At 45.9% G+C, this 26,345-nt stretch overlaps 1 protein-coding gene across 1 annotated transcript in view; it reads right to left on the bottom strand.

Annotated features, from left to right (window-relative positions):
• Window positions 1-26,345, bottom strand: part of LOC135905632 (uncharacterized) — an 86,076-nt gene that overhangs the window by 35,737 nt on the left and 23,994 nt on the right. The window contains exons 8-9 of the mRNA XM_065436591.1: window positions 24,569-24,991; window positions 22,762-22,794 (exon numbers count right to left, since the gene is read on the bottom strand). Of these exons, the coding sequence (XP_065292663.1) occupies window positions 22,762-22,794; window positions 24,569-24,991 (456 nt within the window). The remainder of the gene's footprint in view (window positions 1-22,761; window positions 22,795-24,568; window positions 24,992-26,345) is intronic.

The raw sequence follows: 26,345 nt of genomic DNA, 5'->3' as shown, positions 1-26,345 counted from the left end.
AGCTACCACTCAACTTTGACTCAGGACAAAGCGAGGTGCTTCTAGCGAGCTTGCTTCTATTTCGTCCAAAAAGGTATTTTAGTTGACATCACCAAAACACAGTTATCGGCCTGTATTTATTCATAAAAGTAAGAGTCAAGCTTTAATTCTGACGCTTACTCGCAGCACCGTAAGACAAAAAAAAAAAGAAACGAGAGGTGGAATTGCAGGGTGCGTTGACGCACGTGCTTCTGCTATGGCGATGAGAAGCTTTTAGTTTGACCAACATCTCTGTTATGGTATATATCAATAGAGGGGCCGGATCAGGGAATGAACAGCTTGAGGTTTTGAAAGGGACGGACGGGGCACCATTACGAATGTGCAGACCAGAAAAGCACTTTCACTTTTTTTCTTCCATCTTACGAAAGCCGCTATGTATAGAATCGCTTATTCTGGGGATTCTTGGTCCAGCACCGAAGGAGTCCCACTGCATTCAGATTGCCTCTGCGCTATGTTTCCGAATAACGCGCAACGTTAATGTCATAGAGTATGAAACGGTATATGAAGAAATGTTGCCCATACTTTATGGTAGTCATACCAAATATACCGGTTCATGACAGGTGACTTCTTTAAGAAATCAAGCAGTGATATCGGGCTGTTTGAAGTGAGTGCGCGAGTGTTTGAAACAGTTATGGGCTCGGCTCCAACCGGCGACGAGTTATCTTCTCGTCCACTTTTATTTTCCTTCGTTATTTTCTATATTTCATTTCGAGCCACAGCTAATTTTCCCGATGCTTTCCTTGGCTTCATTGTGTGTTCACTTTACATGGTGATGATTACAAAAATCGACCCAAGAAGAGAAACCGAGGTACTTGATTTTTGTATTCATCATTGTGACCAAGAAGGAAAAAATGAACGCTGTTTTGCGTGCACACAACGTTCATACTAGAGCGAAAGGGAAAACATCGCCATTTCTGTGCCACCGTGGTGATTCAGCGTAACGTTGACAGTGCATTTAGTTCGCCTGATCATTTTTGCATCCAAACGCATGCAACACCCTCTAACCTTCGAAACTAAGATCCGCTTACCCGCCGCACGCGATTCGCGCATGCGCTGTGTGCGGGGCAGCACGACCAAATGGTCGTGCTGCCCCGCACACACACCGACGGCCTTAAGCGTCAGTATAGTTATTGTGGCAATAAAAGGACGTGGGTACAGTATTTGATAACCAGATTTGTGGTGATCGGTCATCAGTTCTCTACCGCAATGACGTTAATTTTGTGCGCTTAATACCCAGATTTTGGAAAGGATTATTATTTGAATTTCAATTTTAGATGTAATGCAGCTTTCCCTCTACCATACTCGCAACTGGTACAATTCTATCATGTATAAGCACCAGCAGTGGTGGCGTTTCGCTGCTAATCTCGAGGTCACGGCGGCTGCATCTCAATGGTGGCGAAATGCAAAACCAACCGTTTACAGTGCGATGGATGCGCGTTAAAAACCCAAGGTGCTCAAAGTCATTCTGGTGTGCCTCATAATCATATCGTGGTTTCCGCACGTAGGACCCAAGAATTTAGGTATGTGCCGGTGTGCTATATTGCCACGATGTACCAACAGCAGGAACTGGGGAAACAGCGTACGACATTTTAATTAGGCAACCTGAAAAAGAAAGAGATCAGGCAAGGAGATCATCTTTTCTCCAATGCGCGAGATCTTCGTCTTTCTCTACGTGCCGGGTATTGGATGTGGATGCGGCACTTCCCTCCCTCAAGAGAGAGCATCGTCCCGGCGCTCACTTAGCGGCAGGAAGATGCGTCAGACGAGGTGTGGGCCATTCTCTTTCTTCATTCCGAACAAGAGGGCTTTACGCACACAATGCGTACGACTTCTGGTGGGCGCTGCCTCAACCTGGAGGCAGCAAGCATGTCAGGGATAATCTCATCGTTCACGTCGGTGTGGCGTGGTAACACGTTGTACGGACCAAAGTAACGCCTGAGTAGCCTTTCTAGAAGCACTCGCCGACGAATTGGGAGTCCAAACCCAAACTTTGTCGCCTGGCTTATATGTGATGTAGTGGTGTGGTAGATTGTAGCGTCGAGAGTCGTAGTCCTGTTGTCGGGCGATTCTGACGCGGGCGAGTTGTCTTGCTTCTTCAGCACGTTGGGCGAAAGCTTCAGCGTCCGTGCCTGAATAACCGCAGCGATGTGGTAACATTGCATGGAGCATCGCCGTCACTTCACGGCCATGAAGAAGGCTAAATGGTGTCTTTCGAGTTGTTTCGTGTGTCGCAGTTGTATAAGCGAATGTTATGCGCGGTAGAATGCCATCCCAATGCTTGTTTTCCACGTCTACGTGCAAACACAGTATATCTGCGATAGCCTTGTTCAAGTGTTCTGTTAGGCCGTTTGTTTTCAGGCGATAGGCTGTGGTCTTTCAATGAGTAGTGCCGCTGAGGCTAAGCACTGTCTTTAGGAATGTAGACGTAAATGCAATCCCTCTGTACGTTATTATCACCGTTGGCGTACCGTGCTTCAAAACCACGTTTTCAGTAATGAATGCTTCGGCTACAGTGGCGCTTGGAGGGGCCTTGGTTTCGGCATAGCATGTTAGCTAATCTGTTACAACAATTACCCAGGTATTTCCAGCATTGAAAGTCGGGAATGGTCCACTAATGTCCATCCCGATTTGGACAAATGGCGTCGTGGGCACTTGGACTCGCTGTAGTAGCCCAGCTGGTTCCAAATATGATGAGTTGCTTCATTGGCTATTGAGGCACGTGCGCACGGAATGCTTCAAAAGGCCGCAATCCTTGGGCAGTAATATTTCTATTTCACTCATACTCTAAAAACTAGGGACGGTATCACACGAATGAATCGTCTGATTTACTCCTCAAAGCGTAGTTGTTTTACTTTTACAAATTTGCGTGTGGAGTGAAAGACATTGTTCCCTCCGTCACCGGAAAAAAAAGTGAAATGCGCTTTTCACTCTGTCCTTCTGAGAGAGAGTAGAATGCCCGTTCTACTCTTGCGGCAATAGAGAATAAAGCGTAGCGTAATATTCTGTTTCAACTGCAGGAAGCTGGCCCCGAACATGGCAATGTATCACTCACGCGCGCTTAGCAAAGAGCACACCGTTCTGTTTCTAAAAGAATAGGCAGCCACAGTTCAATGGAACGCGGAGCAGAGCAAGCGCTCTGCTTTTTCACTCGGAGTTGCTCCACCGCGCGCGCGCGCTCAACATCGCGGAACAGCACAGCACCGGAGAAAGGTGATCCGTCCAGCGAGCAGCAACGGAGTCTATTCAAGGGAGATCATGTCTCAGCCATCTCGCGTCGCCACGAAAACACGACAGTCGTTCGTCATTCGTTGGATATAACAACAAATCCTCCACTGTAAGTGAATTCTGACTTAGGTGCACATTCTGCGTATATTACATGCTTTAACCAGGAAGTCGTCTCGGCGCTTAGCCGTGTTGCGTACTCCAGGGTAGCGTATCGTACTGCTGCCGAGAAATAGTGGCGCCTGCCTATCGAAGCTCGACCGACGCTACTTATTGGGTAGCGTGGCGTTGTCGGCGGGCTGCAGGCATCCGGTAGACCATGGCGACCAAGCAAGGGCGAGACGATTTGCTAGCTTGAAACTTGCGCCGTTTATTCAAAGGTAGATGAAAGAAAATGACAAGAGCATGAAGTATATAAAAGTACATTTTGGAGCCCCTTAAATAGGCTCTCTACAAGTGTGGGCGGGATCTTGCTTCCGTCGACATCACGTGACAGGCACAGAGAGAGGGCCCCTACTCCTCTGGCATTACCGAGCAAGGAAAGGAAAAGTCACGCCTCATTTAGACGAAGCCTGGTAGAAGGCCGGGTGGTAGAAGGTCGGGTGGTAGAAGGTCCTTAGTGCGTGAGGTGCGTGACGTTAACCATCGCAGGAGAAGTCAAGCCTCATTTCGACGAAGCCTGGTACAAGGTCGGGTGAAATTCCTGTCGCCACGTGGTGTCAGACGCCAACCCTAACAGCATCGCCGGCGGGGAAGGAAGATCCCGACGTGTAGGGGCCAGCAGCCGCTGTACGAGGGATCGGCGTTTCGGTATCAGAATTCCCCGTAGAGGTCACGAACCCTTAGTTCGTAGCAGGTAGATTCCTGGGAGTGGTCATCCGTCCCCTCTGGTGACTTTTCTCCCTGGTCCGGTCCGGTGAAATTGGCCTTGCAAGCAGGTCTCGCAACTTTTCGTTTCCTGCGTGGGCAAGCAATCACCCCAGAACAGTGCCGGACCCACAAACACAAAGCAGCGAGCACAAGGCCACCCTCCCCCGAGACACACCCGGCTTTTAAACAAATAGAAAACCAGCTACACCTTTCCCATTCCCTACGCGCGTCCCCCCGCCCCCCTCAACACTAAACACAGCCATTTCTTGCAAGCGTTAAGACGTGGTTATTAAAATCAGCTAACAATCGGCGTCACTTTGGAAAATATATGAATTCGGAAAACGTATGAACGAACGAAAAAAATGCCACGGAAACCCGGATGAGCATGAGGCTTTCGATACTCTAGGGGCAACGACTTAAACCGTCGGCATTGCCGTTAAGCTTACCCTTCTTGTAGCGAATATCGAAGGTGTACTGTTGAAGAACCAAGCTCCAGCGCAAAAGACGACCGTTTTTCGTAGACATGGACTGCAGCCATGTGAGGGGACAGTGATCAGTCTCTATGGTGAATCTTGAGCCAGCGATATAGCAAGCTAGCTTTTGTACCGCGCAAACTACGCAGGCGCATTCCTTTTCTGATGCACTGTATGCTTCCTCACGAACTGAAAGCTTTCTACAGGCGTACAGTACAGGATGTTCGTTCTCGTCATCTCTCTTTTGACAGAGCACCACACCCATACCCCTTTCACTGGCATCACACTGAAGAATGAATGGCTTAGAGTAGTCGGGCGCGTTCAACACTGGCTGACTCGTTAGTGCGTTCTTCAGCATACTAAAAGCCTTATTTTTGCGTCATCCCACTTTACCGTTCGTGGTTCTGTTTTTCTGAGAGCATCCGTTAAAGGACTCGCAATCTCCGAATACCGCGGAATATATCTTTGGTAATAACCTACCAAGCCAAGGAATGATCTGATGTTCCGCTTGGTGCGTGGTTGCGGGAAGTTGTCTATTGCGGTCAGTTTAACCTCGGAAGGCCGACGATGGCCTTGCCCTATTACATGACCTAGATAAGCTACCTCCACGCGCCCTAATTGGCATTTGGGAGCCTTAACAGTCAAGTTGGCCTCTCGTAGACGACACAACATGGTTCGCAGGTGTTGCATATGGTCAGCCCATGATGAAGAAATGATAGCTATGTCATCGAGATAGGGAAGTGCAAAGTCCTCCATTCCTCGTAGCACCTGGTCCATAAGGCTAGAGAAGCAATATAACGCATTCTTCAATCCAAAACTCAGGACTTTTGGACGAAAGGTCCCCATCGGGGAAATAAACGTTGCAAGCCTGCTTGCCCTCTCGGCCAACAGAACCTGCAAATACCCTCTGACTAAATCGAGGGTAGAAATGAAATTAGCACTGCTCACTTTCTCAAGCCTTTCCTCCATATGCGGTATTGGATAAGTCTGGTCCTTCGTGAATAAATTGAGCCTGCGGTAGTCGATACATGGGCGCGGCGCCTTTCCTGGGACCTCAACTAAGATAAGATGTGAGGTATAATCACTCTCTCCTGGCTTGATTACACCTAGCTCTAACATCTTGTTTATTTCAGCGGTCATGACTTCATGTTGACGAGGCAAACCGCGATAAGCTTTCGAACGAACTGGGTCCGACGAGGTTGACTCAATATCGTGAACGATCGCAGTTGTCCTGACCGGTGTGTCGGAAAATACGTCTTTATATTCAAACACGAGTTCCCTCAGTTTGGCTCTTTGATTGGGATTCAACTCCGCCTGTTCTACTAACTTATCAATGGTCTCGTCGATGTCTTTTGTCTCCGTCGCGGCTGTTAACTCTGGAAAGTTGACAGGCATTTTCTCAGATTGGTTATTCAAAGAGGGTTTCACGATCATTCGCGTTTCCCCAACTTCAATGCGTCGCGTGCGAGCCGTCCTGTCATAGTAATGCTCAGCATTGTTTTGTACCTTACGCATGTCCTGCTCAGTGATCATTGTGGCAGGGCTTACGTTCAACAACTTGCTGCATTATGCTTCTCGCGACATTTCAGGCTCCACTGCTTTCCTGGTTTTTTCATTAGCTGGCGTACTTTCCGCCTCATCCCCTATATGGCTATCATGTTCAGTACTGGTTGACGAATGAGTTGTCAAACCTGTTTTCTCCACCACTAGACATTCGTACACTGCCTTGGAACGAGTTAGGGCTTGTACTGTTCCCTCACTAAACGCGATTCACTTGCGTCGTAGTAAATCCTCTGATTGGTTAGAAAACAAATATGGATACTGCGGCGGGAGATGTGATGAGACGGCGGCTTCAGTGTCCAGTACTCCGAAAGGGCCTTCAATACGAGTTTTGGCCACCGGGAGACAAACACTGGAGGCCTCTACGGCTTGCCTTATCAAAGCTCATTCTCCCGTGAACTGACCTTCCTCTACGTACGACGGATGCACCACGTCCACTGTGGCTGCCGAGTCGCGAAGCACTCTACATGGTTTGCCGTTTACCACGAGGTCTTGAATGTAGGGTTCTAGCAAGTTCAGACTATGTACGTTACTAGTTAGTGACATCAACACTAGTTTGGGATTTTGGCATCCCACGGAGATATGCCCCGTTTGCTGGCAGTTGTAGCAAACTATTGATTTCTTGGCCTCAAAAGCACTTTTGTTTTGGCTTTCTGCCCTCTGTTCGGGTGACTCCTTTTCTCGCTCACTTTCCGCGTCACTAGTTTTCACCGAATCTGACCTTTCCATTGTTTTATACCGACTCAACTTTGACCATCGCTTTGGCTTGTCGGGTCTGTATTTATTCACCTCCTTCTTAGGAGCTTCGTTACCTTCGTCCGCATGGCGAGTTACGTACTCCTCAGCGAGATCAGCCGCTCTCGTAACAGTGTCTACGCCTGGCCTATCCTGAACCCAATACTTGATGTTTATTGGCAGCCGGTGGTAGAACTGTTCTAAAGCAACGCACTGCATTGTCTGTTCGGCGTCGCCGAGTGCACCCTCTTCTCTGAGCCATTCCTTCAGGTTTACCTCCAAGGTGTATGCAAAATCTGAGCATGACTCGCTTTTGGTTTTCTCGACTTCTCTGAATTTTCGCCTGAATGCTTCCGCTGATAACCTATACTTTTTAAGCAGGTTTGCTTTGACTTCATCGAAGTCCTCTGCTTCTTCTTTCCCCATTCGGGCAATAATATCAGCTACCTCACGTGGCAGTAACGTAAGCAAGCGTTGCGGCCACGTGCTTCTCGCGAATTTTGCCTTCTCACGCGTGCGCTCAAACTGTACCAGAAAAAGACCTATGTCCCGTCCTGCTGCGAAGGGTGCCATCAAGTCTGTCATTCTGCGCTCGCTTTCACGTGCCTCTGTACTAGGTCTTTCAGAATTTTGAGCTTTCAAGAGCTCAATCTCTAGGCGCTTCGTTTCGAGTGCGTGGCGTGCAACATGGTCGTGCTCTTCTTTGGCCTCTAGGCGCTTGCGCTCTTCTTTTTCCTCTAGGTGCTTACGCTCTTCTTTTTCTTTATTGCTCTCTAGGCATTCCGTCAGTTCCTCGTTGTCTACGCCGGTCGCTTCGATCGCCTCAATGATCTCCGGCTTTCTCTTTGATTCGGCAATTTGGAGGCCCAACTCTTTGGCCAAGCTCAACAATTCCGGCCTCTTTAGTGCCTTCAAGTCCATGGCTGCCCTTAGTGCTGCTAAACCTTCACTCTATACAACCTTGACGTACTCAAACTTCCATCAATGGTTTAAAGAAAAATCACTGCTAGTATTTTCCAAAAAATAAGTAAAAGCCAAGTGATATCTCAGTGAAGAAAAGCCGTGCACTCACCATGCAGTCATGGTCCAGACACCTTGCTTCCGAACGTTGTCGCCAGGACGAAGAGGCTACGATCTCGTAGTTGTCCAAGTTGGGGTCTCTAAGATTCCGTATCCCACCGCTGCCACCAGTTTGTTGCGTACTCCAGGGTAGCGTATCGTACCGCTGCCGAGTAGTAGTGGTGCCTGCCTATCGAAGCTCGACCGACGTTACTTATTGGGTAGCGTGGCGTTGTCGGCGGGCTGCAGGCATCCGGTAGACCATGGCGACCAAGCAAGGGCGAGACGATTTGCTAGTGCGAAACTTGCACGGTTTATTCAAAGGTAGATGAAAGAAAATGACAAGAGCATGAAGTATATAAAAGTACATTTTGGAGCCCCTAAATAGGCTCTCTACAAGTATGGGCGGGATCTTGCTTCCGTCGATGTCACGTGACAGGCACAGAGAGAGGGCCCCTCCTCCTCTGGCATTACCGAGCAAGGAAAGGAAAAGTCACGCCTCATTTCGACGAAGCCTGGTAGAAGGCCGGGTGGTACAAGGTCGGGTGGTAGAAGGTCGTTAGTGCGCAAGGTGCGTGACGTTGGTATCCGCAACGATGACAATGTTGTAAGGACGGAAATCGATCAGCAGATCAATGAGCTCTGAGTTTAGGTTTGGGCCACTTTCCAAAACATTGTTCAGTCAGAGGCGATTCTTTGCACTAGACGATGCATCAAATACTACCCTCAGTTTTGTCGTCTGGCTTTCGCGACGAACAACTGCTTGATGTGGCATATAGTACACCGGACCTTCCGACGTGCCGTAATCCTTGCTGGCTGGCTCTGCATAGCCCTTTTTTATGTAGTCTCTTATGCAGGCGTCGTATTCCCTAATCAACGAATCTGCTTCCAAGAGGCGCTTTGTCTGTGCTTTAAGACACCTTGCTGCGCACTCGTAGTGGTCGCCAAGCTCGTAAACCATCGAATTCCAAGGAAACGACACCTTATAGCGGCAATTCTCAAAGTTGACGGTTTCTTTATAGTGATGAAGGACTGCGTCCTCGTGACGAACTGGCTCATGTTCCTTGATACAGACTTTAGCTGTGCGGATATTTCCTTGTAAATTTGTTCACTCACTCCTATCCGAATCACGCCAGCAGCCGAGGAGCAGACTCCTGTTGACTTCCTTGTGCCGACCTGGCGATGGACTGTCCATCCGAATACAGTCTCCACTGGCATCAATTTGGAGCTGAGACGCTTAGTGGATCCCGTTACAATTTCCCAGTAATGATCAGCGCCAATCAAAAGGTCAATATTTTCGCTTTCGTCGCCCCGCGAGGCGTCTGCGACTTGGAAGTGAAATCTTGAAAGTTGAAGTAGGACAGAATTTGATGGAGTAGCCATGATATCTGCACAGATGCAAGGAAGTTCCAGCGCTTCCACTCGCACCCCTTTTCCGTCGTACTGGCTTCTGAGCCACAGCTCCACTCGACGTGTTTTTGTGCGCGTTATGGCTGATTGCTCACCAAAGGCAAATATTTTAAGCTCCTGTTCTCCCAGCACTTTTAACTGCAGCTTTTCGGATAGCTTGCGATGAATGAAGGTTCGCTGACTGCCACCGTCCAGGAGAAGCCTGACAAGCGTACGTTCATGTGGACCCTCTGTCCAAGCTCGCGCTGTCTGTAGGATAAACTGCTGCTTTCCAGTGCACATCAAATCATTTCCTGTGCCTAATGAGGACTTCAACACCGTGGCTTGCTCAATTACAAAATAGACATCCTGTGCTGTCCTTGATCGTGGTGTGCAGTGCCGCTGCAGTAGGCATGTTCGCCGCTTTAGTGTTGATGTTGCGCCTTTCCTTTACCAATTCGGCACTGCTGTCTCTCGGAGCTTCGGCACGCTGTATGATCTCCCGCGTCGCAACCTCTTTTCTCAAAAAACGCAGGAACTCCTCGAGCTCACTTCCCTCGTTCGTAGCCTCGTTTTTTCGTTGGTATTCCAGACGAAGGTCGGCAGGCACCGCTTTCTTTATTACGGTCAGTAACAAAGTTCCATAAGTGCCAACACTCACACCTAAAGAAGTGAGGCTGCGTACACCTGTCTCTACTTCATCGACGAGGCTGCGCAGTTGACCGAGATTCCGTGAGTCACGCACTGGCTTGATGTTAAGCAGCCGTGACATGTGATCTTCTATAATAACTTCCTTTCTGCCGAACCTCTCCTTTATTAGCGAGAAAGCGACATCGTAGTTGCCTTCCGACAAGTCCTGCTACCGCAGCCGCCGCCTTTCCTGTCAAGTAGCTGTTGAGGTACTTGAATTTGTCTACGTTTGAGAGGTTCTGGTTAGCGTTGATAGTCGACTCAAACTGACTCCAGAACCCTTGCCACTCTCGAAGCTCTCCGTTGAATTTGTTGATTTCGAGCTTTGGCAGCTTTACGGTGGGGCGTATCTGCGAATCCTTTGCGCTAGATTCTCTTTGATCTGATGAGTTTAGTGTGCGATCTGATGAAACATTTGTGCAGCTAAAGTAGCGTAGCATGCGTTGTACCTTTGTTTTCGCCACGCTAATCTTTTCTCTGTACATTTCAGCGCATGCAATTTCCTCTTCGAAAGCTTCATCTTCAACGCCTTTTTCTATCTCCCAATCTAGCTCTTTCAGTGAGTCTTCTTTAAGAGAAAGAAGATTTATCTTTTCTTCCAGCTCACTGATTGATGCGCGGCCGTCCATGGTGGATACTTCATTGATCAGCTTAGTTGTAGATGCTCGCGCCACGGCCCTTTTTCGCTTGATTCTGTCGATGTCCATCTTGTGACGTCCCTATTCCCGGATTTCGGCACTAAAAATGCTCGCGCCACGGCCCGCAGCGCGGGGGTTTATAAAATGTCCGGCGCCACTAGGGACGGGGACTTTGGCTCCAGAATGAAGGATATACAACACGCGCTGTGTCTCGATGTCAATCGAAAAAGCCAGCTGTCGCGATAGCTGCATGTGATTTTATCACCTGCCACTATCAGTAAGAGCTTTGATAATCGGAAACGCTGCCAGAACCACGGTATGCTCAATAAGACGTGAGGCGAGAAAATGCTTAAAATGGTTTGTTCACCAGCCCATGATTCTGAACCTATGCGGAGCGTGCTCAGCGTACGTTTTGTGTGTTTGAATTTATTCAGTTTGGCAGTCTACGGTGTGCGGAACGCTGTTGAAATAAGAAGTCGCATAACAGTAGGCGCCATTTTGCTGGCGGCATGCTTTCGCTCAAAATAAGCCGTTCGCTTGACGGTGTCTCGTCCACGGGTAATCTGCGACCGCTGAAGTTACGTGCAGCACCACTTCTAGTTAGAAACTTTTTGCAAGAGGTCAATTGGGCGCGTTATCTTGAACTTACTGAATATGCATGAGGGAACCATGTTTTATGCCGAATAAAACATAAACCCCATATAACTGATCTTGCGCGCGACAGCTACAAGCGATACGATTGAGATGGCTGTTGCGTTCGCTCGTCGCCTACAAGTCGTACGCCCGTGTGAGCGGCGATGTTGAGCGACGCCTCCCCGGTGTTGACGGTATGAGGGCTGCAAATACGCGTCGAAACTAGCGTGCCGCGTGCTTTAGTAAATTAGAATGATGTATTTTATTGTAAAAGGTAGCATAAGATATTTCCGAAGGTCTTGAAGTCGGTTCTTATCCTTCCACGTATAACAAACAATTCAATCGTTTGCTCGTTCCGCGCGACAATCGGTAGTGTTTGAGCGATGTACATACATCCAGTTCCGGCTTCGCGCTATTGGCTAGTCGCCCATAGGACTTTCAGGAGACGAGCGACGCTTTCTAGATTACCAGAACCGAGGGATCTGTTCAAGCGACGGCCCGTCGCTCGAAGCCATCGCTCGTCGCCGTCGCTCTCGTAGGGTTTAGCCCTAAGACAACTGTTTTTGCTCATGTATTGAAATGGTGTGAGTATATGTCTGATTTTATGTCTCCTGTTGGGGTTTTTGAGCCCGGTGCGAATATGAAAGGGTTCTTATGTCTACGAACTCGGTGAATTGTCGAGCAGCGAATTATGCATCGGCATCAAACATACCGGCGGCTGTGTGGAATTACAATTGCAGGGGCGCATTTCGTACGCTTATTGATTTGTACATGCGAGTGCATTTGCTAATAAGAGTTGGCGTTGCAGAGTTATGTCATATGAACAGCTAAAGCACACTTGCTCTTGGGGTTACAAGCGTTGTGTGTGCATCTTGCTACTGCATGGCAGCTCAAACTGTGTTTTTCGCTCTAATATTTTTAGTAGAGGAATAAAATGTAAAAACTAAAACGTTGCTTCAATTCCGTGTTACCAGTCGTCTGTCGTGCACAAAACAAAGAGTTGGTCTAATAAACTATAAACTGCGGTCTAACTGCAACTTTTACATGCCTTCAAGAATGTTAAATGCTAGATTTAAAACTGCAGCAGTAGTCCAGTCTCAAAATGAACGACACTGCGCACCTCATAAGTGAAAATAAGTCCATGCCTTTTAGTAGGCTTAGATCCAGGCCCGAGTGAGCTTTCTTGTTCTTATTGAAATGTGGGAAAGCTTCCCATAACAAGCATTGTTGCCCTTTCTTATAGGCCCATCGTCACATCCATTGAACTGGAGGACCATATTTTCATCCCTACTGAACATCTAGTTTGCAGATATGATTCTCAAATTATGGCTTGAACAGTGGCAAAACCAGAGATGGTGGGGGACGCACACTGGGCACGTGCTTAGGATGCGTCACAAGTGGTGTTTGCGACACACCGGACTAATGACAGACCTATGACATCTCACAATGACCAATATTCTATTTACTAGCAGGAGTATTTTAACGTTGGTGCCGAACGAGGACGAACTGTCGGTTATTCGTTTTTTTTTTGTTTAAATCCAAAAATGGATGTTAGCTAAGCAGTTGACTGTTGCAGTCATTTAGATGTTTCGCATGCATTTCAGTAGAAAGAGTAAGAGCTAAGACTTTCTTTTAGTGCCATGACCTTGACTGCCTTGATGTTGTTTGCACCACGTCCTCGTGTTGACTTTTGCACACGATATTTTTCAGGCACCCGCTTTATATAACGCAAGAAGGCAGTCGCAAGGACACGAGGATGTCAAACAGCCCGGCCCAGCTCAGCTTCCCGTAGTGCAGAGGAGCGCACGCCAAAGAATCAAAGTACACTGCGATGGAATTTGGACAAGAAAACTAGAATGTGGGTGCATTGGGTGTACCATTTGACTAAATGTCAACAAAATCAAAATACAGCATGTCAAACCAAGATAAAAATTATCATGTGCTAGCAGTCATCATAACATGGTATACTTATGTAATATCTCCGATGCGAAAGCCAAAATCATGTGTGGTCTCTGAAGACAAACACATGGGAGCAAGTGTCATTGTAAAGTTAGAAACATGTTTAAAAAAAGCTGATTAGTTTTGTGAGAAGTGACTTTTTGTCTTGCCTCTCTCACCAGATATATCCATGCGATAAAAATAGTGGTACAATGAAATTGCAAATTTGCTCAGTGACATGATACATACTTGCAATAAGGCTGGTGCCTGTGTTCACTATAAAAGGCAACAGCTGATGCTTGGTTAGGTGCTTACATACATTTACCAGCTTTAATACCTTACATTTAACAGCACGTGAATGCAAGGGTGCAAATACAAACCACTGATTCTCTATTTTAAATGCTAACATGAAGCAGGCAGATTTTGATGTCTTCCTTTTTATCTATTTTTACACCTAATTTTAAAATAATGGCTTCCTTTTAGGTTCCAGAGACGGCAAGCATTGGAGGAGATAATCCCATGTTTAAGAAGTCATTATCATTTACGTGCATGCTCACGAAACCAGTTCAGTAGAACCGCTCGTGCCTCCCGAAACGAAAGCAAGGAGCAATTCGGGCCATTATCTGTGTGCACTGTGGTGAAAACATTGCGTCTTAGAAGCCGGAGAGTCATTTGGAATTGAAAATTATTTAAAAAATGTAAAATTGTGGTTTCTCTAATCAGCTCGCCAGCCAAGTATGCTAGTAGAGGTAGAGATGCATTCAATGCTAAGAACTGAGAGCGTCTAAGTAGAAGACTTGTTCGTCCATTGGCCGATGTGAACATATAGTGTTAAGCAAAAGCCCTTTAGTTTCATGGCTTCTGTAGACATTATTCTTCTGGACTTAAGATAGAATGCACAGTGAGGCGATGTATTAATCCTCCTAGACACAAATGTACTTGTTTTGAGACTAAGATTCTGTGAAGTGCAATAATTTTTCTTACTTTAGTGCATCTTAACCACATCAGCAGGAAAAAAAATTGGGGTTTCAGGTAGTTGCTTTATTGTACAAGTATATGCATTGTCCCATGCAAAATCCACGTGCATTGAAGGGATATGGGAAACAGGATGGTGCCATTCTCGATTTATGTTTTGCTTCTTTGTTTGTCTTTTTCGTGCCTGTACTTATGCTTATGTCGCCAGTGATGCATCATATTCATCACATCTTATTTTGGTTCACATCTGAAGCCATGCTACGCTTTATTTAGATTGCGTATTCAATGAGTAACAATTATTTGATCATGTAAATATGAAAGCTGTTCCTCCGAAGTACATCATTCTTACCCTAATTGGAATGAAAAGCTGCCATATATGACAGGAAATTTGATGCGCAAGATTTTAATGCTAATGCACCTTGCAGCTTTATACTTATTTGCTACACACTATATAATATTGTAAATTTAATTCTATTTATTTGTGAGGAAGTGTAACGGATGAATCCCAACACCACGAGGAAACTACTTTCATGAGGAGGCGAACCGATTAAGAAATATAATATGCCTCTGTACCAGTTTGAGACCGGGCAGGATATTGCTGCAGAACCATGAGAAGACACGCTTGGAAACAATGGGGTGCAGCGCATACATGAATAACTTTATGTGAAATATAAGCAATGCTAGCTAGACCTGCGGCTTCACATAGGATTATACAACACGTCTGTAAATGCACTGTACTGTCAGTCACGAACACCCATACGCTGTACAGGACGTTATCAAATGAGCTGCTGCCTTAGAATATGACACACAAAAGAAGTTTCTTGTACTATTTATCTACATTACCAGCCCCATGCATAGCAGCTCATCTGGTAACCTCTGCCATATAAGTGCACGTGCTTTGTGCCAGAAAAGCGTTTGCTGGTCAGTAATGTGGCGCATATTTCTCTTCGGCTATAGTGTCAATACTTTGTCTGTTTGGACCCGTTTGTTCTGTTTAACTTTCTTTTGTATACATTATTTTTGAAAAGAAGGAGCCAATTGAAACTAAAGTATATTTATACTGTAATACTGATGAAACTTTAGAGAATATACTTCTGTTTTATTACAAGATGTGTTCTAATGTCATGGGCATCATTGTAATCTGATTTATGTGTTTGTCAGCATGTTTCACAAATTATTATTCAGTTTGTCTGGTGACTGATCAATGAAGAGTTTGACCTTTTAAGAGAGAAAATGCTTCATTTGAGTAACTCGGCGACTACAAAATACACCTCATACACCAAGCATAAGTGCAGGAACTGCTCATCAAGGAATCAAATTTTCCCCACATGTAAGTATTGCGAATCCCTTCTAATATGAACATGAATCTACATCGTGCTTTCACACTATTGGGAAGAGTACTAGCACTCTATTCTGAACGACTACAAGCACTCTGTCTGGGGGAGAAGAAACACTCAGCTAGGAGGAGTAGAACTACTCAGTTTTGAGGAGTAGAAGCACTCGGTCTGCGGGAGTACTATTACTCCTGTGCGGAGAGTGTTAGCACTCTGCGGAAGAGTACTAGCACTCACTGCGGGGAGAGTGTTAGCACGCTGCGGAAGAGTACTAGCATGCCCTTGCGGTGGAGTAACAAATCTCTGTCGGGAGGGGTTGACCTACTCTCTCCCAAAGAAGGTCGATCTACTCTCAAAAAGAGAGTGAAATATTGGACAAGCAGTTACTCCCTCAAAGGAGTGCCCGGAACTCTCTTTGTTTTTAGAATGCACGCAAGTGTCTGCGTCTAGCCGAGGTGGCGAGAGGTCGGTTCGTCGTGGCACTCTTGCAAGACCTCACGACTGATAGGCGTTTAGACAAGAAGCAGGTGGCTGCTTCCGCTTGAAGACAAGTTCTTCGCGTAGCGAACATTATTACGGAAGAAGAATGAAGGCAATCTTCCTGAAAATCCTTTAGGCGCTCTTTTAATCTGTCCTTCTAGAAAATCAATTAGCAGAACGAAGTCCCTCTCTTCCCTCTCTAGGCCGTCTGCAGAACTCCTATAGAAACCCCGTCTACATCATCATCTTTAAGTTCCTGCTCAATCGGTGACCTTAAAAGCAGTCGGAATCGGAATGTTGTTTTCCGTACTTGTACACCTGTGTCATATCACATTCTCGAAGCCTCTGGTTCCACCGTGCTAGTCGACGAGACGGATCCTTCAAGTTCCTCAGCCAGCAAAGTGAGCTATGATCGCTGACAACGCTGACAGAACGGCCATAACGATACGGGCGAAACTTCATAACTGCCGATACCACTGTAACGCATTCATTTTTGTGGTTGAGTAATAAAACTCGGCATGTGAGTGCGTCCTGCTTGCGTATTCTTGACGTTCTCGGCTGAGTCTTTGCACTGCACGAGCACAGCGTCGAGACCCACACTGCTAGCGTCCGTATGAATCGCGGTAGGAGCGTCCTCGTCAGAGTGAGCCAGCACAGGAGGCGTTTGCAGGCGCTGTCAGGAATCATTGAACGCTGCTTGTTCTTCGCCGCCCGATACGAAGGCAACGTCTTCTCTTGTAAGGCGCGCTAACGGCGAAGCTATATGTGAAAAAAGAATGGCAGTAAATATTCGGTAATACACGCAGAGGCCTAGGAAACGCCTGACAGCCGTGATCTTGTCGGGGTCAGGGCGGACACCTTGATGACTCGCAACATGGCCTAAGCACTGGAGTTCCTCGAAACCAAAGGACCACTTTTCTGATTTCAGTGTTAGGCCAGCGGAGCGTACCACTTGTACAACGTATAAAAATTCCTCGAACGTATAAAAAATTATGACGTCATCGAGGCATACTAAATAGGTCAGCCATTCCAGGCCTGACAGAACTGTATCCAAGAGTCGCTGAAAAGTTGCTGAAGCTGAGCATAAACCGAAAGGCAGGGCCGCCAATTCGTAAGGCCCGTCAGGCGTTAAAAAGCTGTCTTTCTGAGTCTCTATCGTCGACCTCGATTTGCCTATAGCTGCTTTTCAGGCCCATCGACGAGAAGTAGCGGATATGCCTCAGCCTCACTACAGAACCGTCAACACGCGATGACGGGTATGCGTCTTTCTTTGTCACCCTGCTCAGCTTAACGGTAGTCGACCCAGAAACGTAGACTGCCTCTTTCTTTTTCACCATCACTACCGGTTTTCCGCGTATTGGGTGTGGCAATATTGAACTTCAATGTTCGATTGCGGCTTGCTTCCGACGGAAAATCTGTGACTGGCATAATTGTTCTGCGGAAACCCGCAAGGTGGAAAGAAATAATTAATAAAGGGAATCAGACATCCACCCTTTCGTAGCAATTGCTACAAAGAAAACCCATACAGGTTGCTTGAAAGAAAAGCCTCGCAGTTGAAAAATTCGTCCTGCTCCGGGACTCAAACCCGGGACCAACGCCTTTTCGGGCCAATCGCTCTACCATCTGATCTAACCTGGCGGCGAGCAGATGTTAGGGCTAAGTCGAATTTGTCAACAACTCGAAGCAAAGGCAAGAGTTTGACATAATAGTAATGGGTCATGGGTGGAAGATTTCAAGCATCCAGTTCAACTGCCCGAAAACAGCTCATTACCTTTGCTAGGAGCAAATCCGCACTATTTTCATTACATTTCAAAACATTGCATACCGGAGCCCAGCGACGTATCTTTGACACGGCAGCAGGCATTGTAAGAGCCGTATCATAGGGATCATGCCACCGTCAGCAACCACGCGATCAGCAGCGTAAATGCCCAAGAGCGAATCTTTCATTTTCTGTACTTTATACTGACATACGTAGTTTTCTTCCCAAACGCGTGGTCCTGTCTAATGTAGTGCAATCAACCGGCAGTAGCATATTGATACTAACAGAAACATGGCTCACTGACGACATTTCAGATACGGATTGACTTGCTGAACTTTAACATTTTTCGCCACGACCGCAAAAATGAACGTGGCGGAGGCGTACTCATCGCCACTAACAAAGAACTATCATGCTCCCTAACCAGTACATCTTCGCAACTGGAATCACTATGGGTAATGTGTCGTGCCCCTCCCGAAGCAATAATACTCGGTGTATGCTACAGGCCCCCTCCAACTGATCCAGATTTCGCCCTCGAACTTAGTGAAATATTATTCCAGCTTACTAAAGAACACCCCAATGCACTCATCCTCCTTTATGGTGACTTCAACTTCACCAGCATTAATCGGCTCAATCCGGCTTCACCAACTTCAGGAAATACTGAAGCAAGCGAATTTATAAATGTTTGTCTCAACTTTGACCTCACCCAACAAGTAACAGAACCGACGCGCGTCACTTGTGAATCCTCAAACATTCTCGACCTTGTTCTAACGAATAGCCCCGAAAGCTTAAAATCTGTCGTGTATTCATTCATACCACTTTTGATTTCGTCCCCAAAACACGTCCCGTCTTCCGCAAAACAATTCACTTGTACGATGAGGCTAACTATAAAGCAATTAATAATGAATTACGAGATTTTCTGCCTGTTTTCCAATCCAAACTCGGTTCCCGTTCTATCAGTGATAACTGGCTAGTGCTTAAGGACAAAATTACTGACCTGACTAATAAATTTATTCCCCCGGTGAGCTTTCTTGCGAATAATAATAATCCATGGTTCTGTAAAAACTTAAATAGAGTCGCAAATAATAAAAAGCGACTTTTTCGTACTGCGAAGTGTGATGGAAGTCCGAGCGCATGGGACCGGTACTGTTCTGCGGAAGACGCTTAATATACTGCAATTCAGAAAGCGAAAGAGAGATTTTATCATAATGACTTATCCAATTCTAAAAATTAATCCTAGAAAATTTTGGGAAGTCATAAACCCGCAACGAACACATGACGTCACACTTAGAAACGATAAAGACGAAACTCTGAGCTGCGCTGTTTGTGCTGACACCTTTAACATCGCGTTTTCATCCGTGTTCACTGAAGAAGCCGACTTGCCTCTTCCAACACCACCTACTCCGATACTACCAATGATGGCCCCTGTTCAAATTTTTGTCACAGGCATTTCATCCATCATTGACAAATTAAAACTTTCATCATCGGCTGGTGTCGACGGTATTAACTCAAAACTGTCAAAAAATACCAAAGAAATTATTGCAGTGTATTTTTCAATGCTCTTCTCACTTTCACTCAAAACAGGAATTTTACCAGACGACTGGAAAGAGGGCAAGGTTATTCCAGTCCACAAATCAGGAAACAAACAATCTCCCCTAACTTACCGCCCCATTTCTTTAACAAGCGTCCAATCCAAAATCATGGAAAACGTCATATAATCTCACATTAGCATTTCCTTAACACTAACAATTTTTTTCATCCTTCCCAGCACGGATTCCGTAAATCTTTATCTTGTGAAACCAAACTTGCTATATTTCTTCATGATCTACATTCTAATCTCGACCTGAACCTTCAGACCAATGCAATCTTTCTCGACTTCGCAAAAGCATTCGATACAGTACAACATAAACGCCTTATACTAAAACTCTCCCAGCTGAATAAGCACCCTAACCTTCTCGCATGGATCACAGCATTTCTGAACAAACACTCCCAGTTTGTTTCAAATAAAAATAGCCGTTCCAGCTCTCTCCCTGTAACATCCTGCGTCCCCCAAGGATCTGTACTCGCACCCCTCTTATTCCTCATATATATTAATGACCTGCCTGCACATGTATCCTCCCATATCCGTTTATTTGCCGGCGACTGTGTCATTTATGGCACAATTATGAAGATTTCTGATCAAACTGCACTCTAACACGACCTGAACCTTGTACAACAGTGGTGTGACATTTGGTTAATGAAGCTTAATCCCACTAAATGCAAGCTCGTTTCCTTTCACCGGAAGCTTCGTCCCTTATCATTCTCATACCTAATATCTCACTTCATGGTCGAACAAGTTCAATCATACAAATACCTAGGCGTTACCTTATCCTCTGACCTTTCATGGAACGCACACATCAGCAATATTATATCATCTGCGAACAGATTCCTCGGTTTTTTAAAGCGCCATTTGCGTCACGCACCATCAGACATAAAACTTCTCGCGTACAAATCACTCATCTGATCGAAACTAGAATATGCAGCGCCCATCTGGAGCCCGCACCAGGTATACTTAAGAAACGAACTAGAATCTGCACACGATCGTGCCTCTAGGTTCAGCCATTCTTCATATTCATACGACATAAGCATATCATCCCTAAAACGTAAAACTGATATTGCTAATCTTTGTTTCACAACTTATTTCACAGTTCCCTCAATCAAGAACCGTATATCATCCCACCGGCGCGCATATCTACCCGTACCTCCCCTCCTTACTCAATCGCACGCGCACCTGCTCGCACCACTACTTTTGCGGCCTCATTTTTTCTTCGCACAGCAGTGGACTGGCATGGCCTTCCCCGTGACATGGCAGCCATCACGTGTTCATCAAATTTTGCGGACAACTTAACTACATTTGTTTGTCACGAAGAACACTCTCTGTAACCTTAATTTGTAAACCCACCCCTTATGTAATGCCCTCTAACTGGCGTCTTTAAAGTAATAAAGTGAAGTGAAGTGAAGTGAAGGGTTTCCTTTGTAGCGATTGCTCTGAACCGGTGAATGTTTGATTTTCCATTTAATAGAATCTGTTATTGTGTCCTGAAAAAAAGATGTCATGCGGTCGTTTTCGTCGCACTGTGTCCTCAATAATTACTTTTCTTGCTAGCTTTATGCATAATGAGCGAAATAATTAAAGTGCCCCGTGATTGCGAGCTCACGCTGCATATCCCCATCGGCCCCCGAAACCGATTGAAGTGAACTTGCTCAGATCATTTCCGAACCTCGACAACCGTCTGGTCATCGCATACACGCGGTAAACGCCACGCGGAACAGACACCTTGCGGCACGTTAAAGCCAACAGCGACAGCGTGCCGCTTCCGCACGCTTGCAGAGGTCAATCGATGACCTTGATTTAGTTTCTTGAAATCAACATTGGCACCGCCACTGGCGCCGCGCACGGGCGCGGAATCGTACGGCACTTTTCTGATTTCGCTCAACGCGTACAAAGCGTGGAAAAAAATATTTAAACAAAGCATAAAGTGGAACAGCGCGATCTATGCAATTGAACACAAAACTAGATTTCCCATAAAGATCATGCCCGCTAATGTAATTTTAAAGCTATTTCCTTGTTATTTTCTAAATAATCGGATAATTAGTGCAGAACTTATCCTAGGGGCAGAAGACTGGTGACCGAACACCGTAGGCATTATAGTTATATATTGTACCAGTTTCGTTAGGAGGAAGCTTTAGCTGGGACCCAACACCGCGGCGGCCTATTCAAATACATGTAAAACGCAAAAATTCTTCTCTAAGGAAATCCCTGGACCGATTTTATTGAAATTCGTTCAGTTTGAGAGCGAAAGTTAAATTCTCGTAACTGTTTGAAGCGGAATTTTGATTTAGGGCCTGAATTTCGTTAAAAATGTTTTCAAAATCGGAAAGCTCGAAAAAAGATAAAATCACGAAGTTTACGTAATATTAGCTCTGTATCAAGAACACACAACGCGGTTGTATGAACGGTACTCATTGGATCATTGAAAGCGGACAAATTCTATATGTAATCTATATCATTTTTTTATTTAGTTATTGTGTCTTACATGCCGAAACAACTTTCTGATTATGAGGCACGCCGTAGTGGAGGACTCCAGAAATTTCGACCAACTTTGGTTCTTTAATGTGCACCTAAATCTAAGTACACGGGTGTTTTCGTATTTCGCCCTCCTCGAAATGCGGCCGCCGTGGCCGGGATTCGATCCCGCGACCTCATGCTCAATAGCCCAACACCATAGCCACTGAGCAACCACGGCGGGTCATTCTATATCTTATGTGATTTTGTTGCGTTGCGTACAAGGGTTCTTTAAAAGCTGTATTTTCATATTATAACATTTTTTTTAGATTCATGTCTAACATATGAATTTTGTTCGTTTACATGTACTATTGTATGCAACTTACTCAAATGTGATATCATTTTTCATTGATCAGTTACAGTTGTAAACTTGATAGTCTTGTTTACTGAAAATTTCCCATTTTTGCCAATTCCTAATAAAACATTGACCATCTAAACAAATAAAAAAATAAACAAAGTCACTAGATATTAAATTTCTCTTTTACATGCGACAAACCGCCAAATTTCGTGCAGTGGTGTCCGAGAAAAACGAATTTTCCGTGCACATGCATTTAAATAGGAGCACCGGAGCCAAGGCTTCCGCTTAACAGCTTGTATAATGTTAGATGTATAGTTAATACACGCAATACCTATAATAATGACACTGCTTAATACTATTAGTGAACCATGCTACGAGGTTTATCTACTTTCCCGTTCATTCACAGTGAAACCTAAAATGCAGGGATATATCGCAAATCCGATGTAGGTTATTTTTTATATCTTCTGTATTGCCTTCTTCTGGCTTCGCATAGATAGTACTAGTACAAAATAGTTAACACGAGGCCGACTAACCTATGTAGATATATTGTATATTAACATCACTTACCTCTTCTAACGTAACTTGGGTCCATCGGTCGACCTAGGGAAGAAGTGTGTAAGAACCTTGAACATTATCTTCAAAATTTACGCTGGAGGCAAACTGAAACACTACGTGAAGCGCAATTATCTTTTAAAAACTGAATTGAAAGTTTACCGTGCTAAGCCGGTTCCACGTGACAAATCTGAGAACTCTAGAAGACTTTTACAAAATTTGTAATGTGGCTTAACTTAAGCCGCTTAAGCTTAAACACCTAGGCGTGTGTTTCGGTGTTCGAAAAAAGATATGGTCCAACTACAACGATTCAGTCGCGACAGAAGAAAGCAAGCACTCATGTTGCTACAGACTGTTCTCCCATTAAAGGCGCCAACCACGTATTTTCACGTTGGCAACGTGCGGTTCCCAATTCTAGAGCATTGAGGAAACGAAGCAGAGCAGGCATTTCATAAATTCGCTTTAACTGATTTAATTCCAATAACATCAAAAGTGCCTGCGTGTCCAGAAAGACGCCGCAGGAGGTGGCCTAGAAATACATGACACTTTTTGCCGGTTTTCTGCCTTTTTCGTTTGCCTCATGAGGCACGGAAACTGGCCATATAAAACTTAGAAGGCTTTCAAAAAAAATACGAATTCAAGCCGATTTCATTCAATTCAACGTGACTAGGGTAAGTATAGGTTGTTTCACGTGAGTACAACCAAAAAAACAAAAGCGTGGAAGACGAGCGAAATCAATGACACTGAAGATCATGGGGCCCACAGCCTCATTCAGCTTGATGAAGCACTCCGTGTTGTAAGGCAGGTGATCGGCACTTACAACACGGAGTGCTGCCTTAAGTACTCTCTATAGGACCGTAGCTCCTAAAATTGATAATTGAGGAATACTATAATAAAAAATAAGAGGAACCCTTTCCCTACCGGCTAACGGGGCTAAGCGAAGCTTGTCTTTTGTGCACCTGACCTTCTTCGCACTTAAGTAACTTACAGGTAACGGTGCCGGATCGCTTAGGCCTCCCGCTCCCTCAGCTAGAGATTTTTGCGTTGCTGTCAGGTTGGCTAGGCTCGGGTGGCTCTCAAGGTTCGTTTATTGTACGACGTTATCGGCGCGCGGGCGAGCATCGCTCGAGGCCGGGCGCGTCGGAGCGCGTTGTCCGCGTCCGGTTGCATTGGCTGCGCTATTGCGTCCAACCATCGGTCGTACTATAGACGCTGCTGCTCTCGCCAACATGACGGAATGTGTGGGCGCTGACGCTAAGTCGGACTATATTAACCATTAACGGCTGCATAGGCGTGCCAACAGCGAGTTCTCGCAGCCACTTGTCGGAGGTTGCCCCTTCCACAGTTGTTCGCACAAGGCGTCGTCGTCCCATTCGTTCTCCGAGACTGAACTGAACGGAAACGAAGCTGGTGCAGCGCGCGCGAAACCATTTTCTGCCCTTTCCCTCGCGAAACGGCTCTGATTGGTTGCGCGCGTGGCGTGAGCGCGCGCCTATGCAGCTGGAATCCTTGCTAACGACTCGCGCTCCGGTGCCGGTCCAGCTGTGAACTCATCAAACCGCCCTTTTCCGCAGCTGCTCTGCTCTGGGAGCAACTGTTTTTTTTTTTGTGCTTAACCACGACAATGCCACGTGAACCAATACAAGCTTCCTTTGAATAAAAAAAAAAGCCGTACAAATTCAAAAGTAATGACAAACAAGTTACGAGTAGGTCTTTCCAACATGAATAAACGAGGAATGACGCCGGTTGCGCATAGGGCAATACAACGGCAATACGGAAACAAGGAGTGCGAATTTTTTAGCATTCAGCTGATTGTACTTACACGTTGTCGTCGTCGTTGTAGTAGTAGTAGTAGTAGTAGTAGTAGTAGTAGTAGTAGTAGTAGTAGTAGTAGTAGTAGTAGTAGTAGTCGTTGTAGTAGTAGTAGTAGTAGTAGCCACGGTAGTAGTCGTTGTAGTAGTGGTAGTAGTAGTCGAGGTTGTAGTTGTGGTTGTCGTTGATGACAAGGTCGACGTCGATGACGATGCGATACGCGTGGTTGTACTCGGAGTTTTCTTGGTCCTAGGCACCGCTGTTGTCCGTGCGGCTGCAGTGGTGGGGTGTCTTGCCGTAATCTCCGATTTCGCATGTGCCGTAGCCGTGCTGACAAGCGATATCCTCTTGGTATTAAACTTGTCCTTGCTGCTAGGTGTCCCAGCTCCAGTCTGAGAAGAGCTATGTGACGAGACAGGTGTCGGGCTAAGACCTAGAAAGATGTGAGAACTCAAGCTGAGTAAAAAGGTTGTCACGCGTATAATAACATTGTACATACTTTTTCATGATCTTTTAGTTCACGTGGTCGGGTTGGACTCACGCATATCATGTGTAAAAAAAACTTTTCTTTTAAGTCCTGTGTCTACTCTACATCGCTCACGGTGGTCATCAAGGCTTCCTGAGCAGAAATAAATGCATACACAGTGAAGCAGAGGGTGACAAGCGTTGCCAATTTACTCATGAGTTTGTATTATTGCTCGCAATGACATGGGTTAAGGAAGCGTAACGGAGGACCCTTCAGCCTCAACTCGGGTGGAGGCCGTGGCGACCATTGCACCTTCCTTATCTAGACCTGGGGTGCAGACCCTGAAGAGCACGTGAAGCGCCAAAAGTGTTCTGCCCCCGTGTTTTCAGCTGATGCTCATCATCTGATGTGGCTATGTGCATGGAGAAAGACCACAAGAGTGAAAGTGTTGAGAGGAGCCAGGATGCTGGTCAGAGCAGCCCAGAGACGGTTAGATGCGCAAAACAAGTTTCAGCGGCAACTTATGCAGCTCCATCACGAAGGAGGCCGGCACATATTTTATCAACTATTATACGCCGTACGACAGTCCGTGTTGCAAAGCAAATACGTTACCGCGCGGGTGTTAAAAAATAAACTCCTGTTTCCTTTGCTTTTGCGCATTTTCTGACGGCAGACAGTTTCGAAACAGCGCGCAAAGCGTAAATATTTTCGGTGGCGCTCATTGCTTTCGAGTGCAATGTTATGCCCCGTCCCCCTCCATTTCGCATGGGTGTCGTGCAAATTTTTCGTACGACAGTGTCGACAATTGGCAAGCGCGCTTATCAGTAAAGCTACAGTTTTTTTTTGCTATTCTAACCTTCGGCGATACAATCTTTGCCTCTACGATATCGCAGGAGTCGCTCCTACACTACGTTGTCCAACTGTGATGCAATTAAGGCGGCCGGTAATTAGATAACGCAGAGTAACTGGCGAGTTAGTGTAGGACACCACCCTGACTAGTTCGACAGGGTGCGTCATTTGTGTTGCCATGACCCGCATCCCGTTTCCTCTCTTCATTTCGTCGGCTTCATCCCAAGTGCTGCTGTCGGCAGAATGACACACTGCATTCCCAGTTCAAAAAGATATTTTGATGGACACAAGGGATTTCTGGCTTCTTGAGCAAGAAGAGGGGCTGTTTAAAAGGATAGTGGATGTTCTAGCGAATTTCACTAGGGCCGCTATTTTGTAGCGATGCCTTATGCCTTATTCTATGCTATTCTTATCATCCACCACACACGGCCGCCTGATCCCGTTGATAACGAGGGCAGACCGTCGCTCTGAC

This window comes from Dermacentor albipictus, chromosome 1 (genome assembly GCF_038994185.2).
Source record: "Dermacentor albipictus isolate Rhodes 1998 colony chromosome 1, USDA_Dalb.pri_finalv2, whole genome shotgun sequence".
In the NCBI taxonomy this organism is placed as follows: domain Eukaryota; kingdom Metazoa; phylum Arthropoda; class Arachnida; order Ixodida; family Ixodidae; genus Dermacentor; species Dermacentor albipictus.
This window is presented reverse-complemented; position numbering and strand designations above follow the sequence as displayed.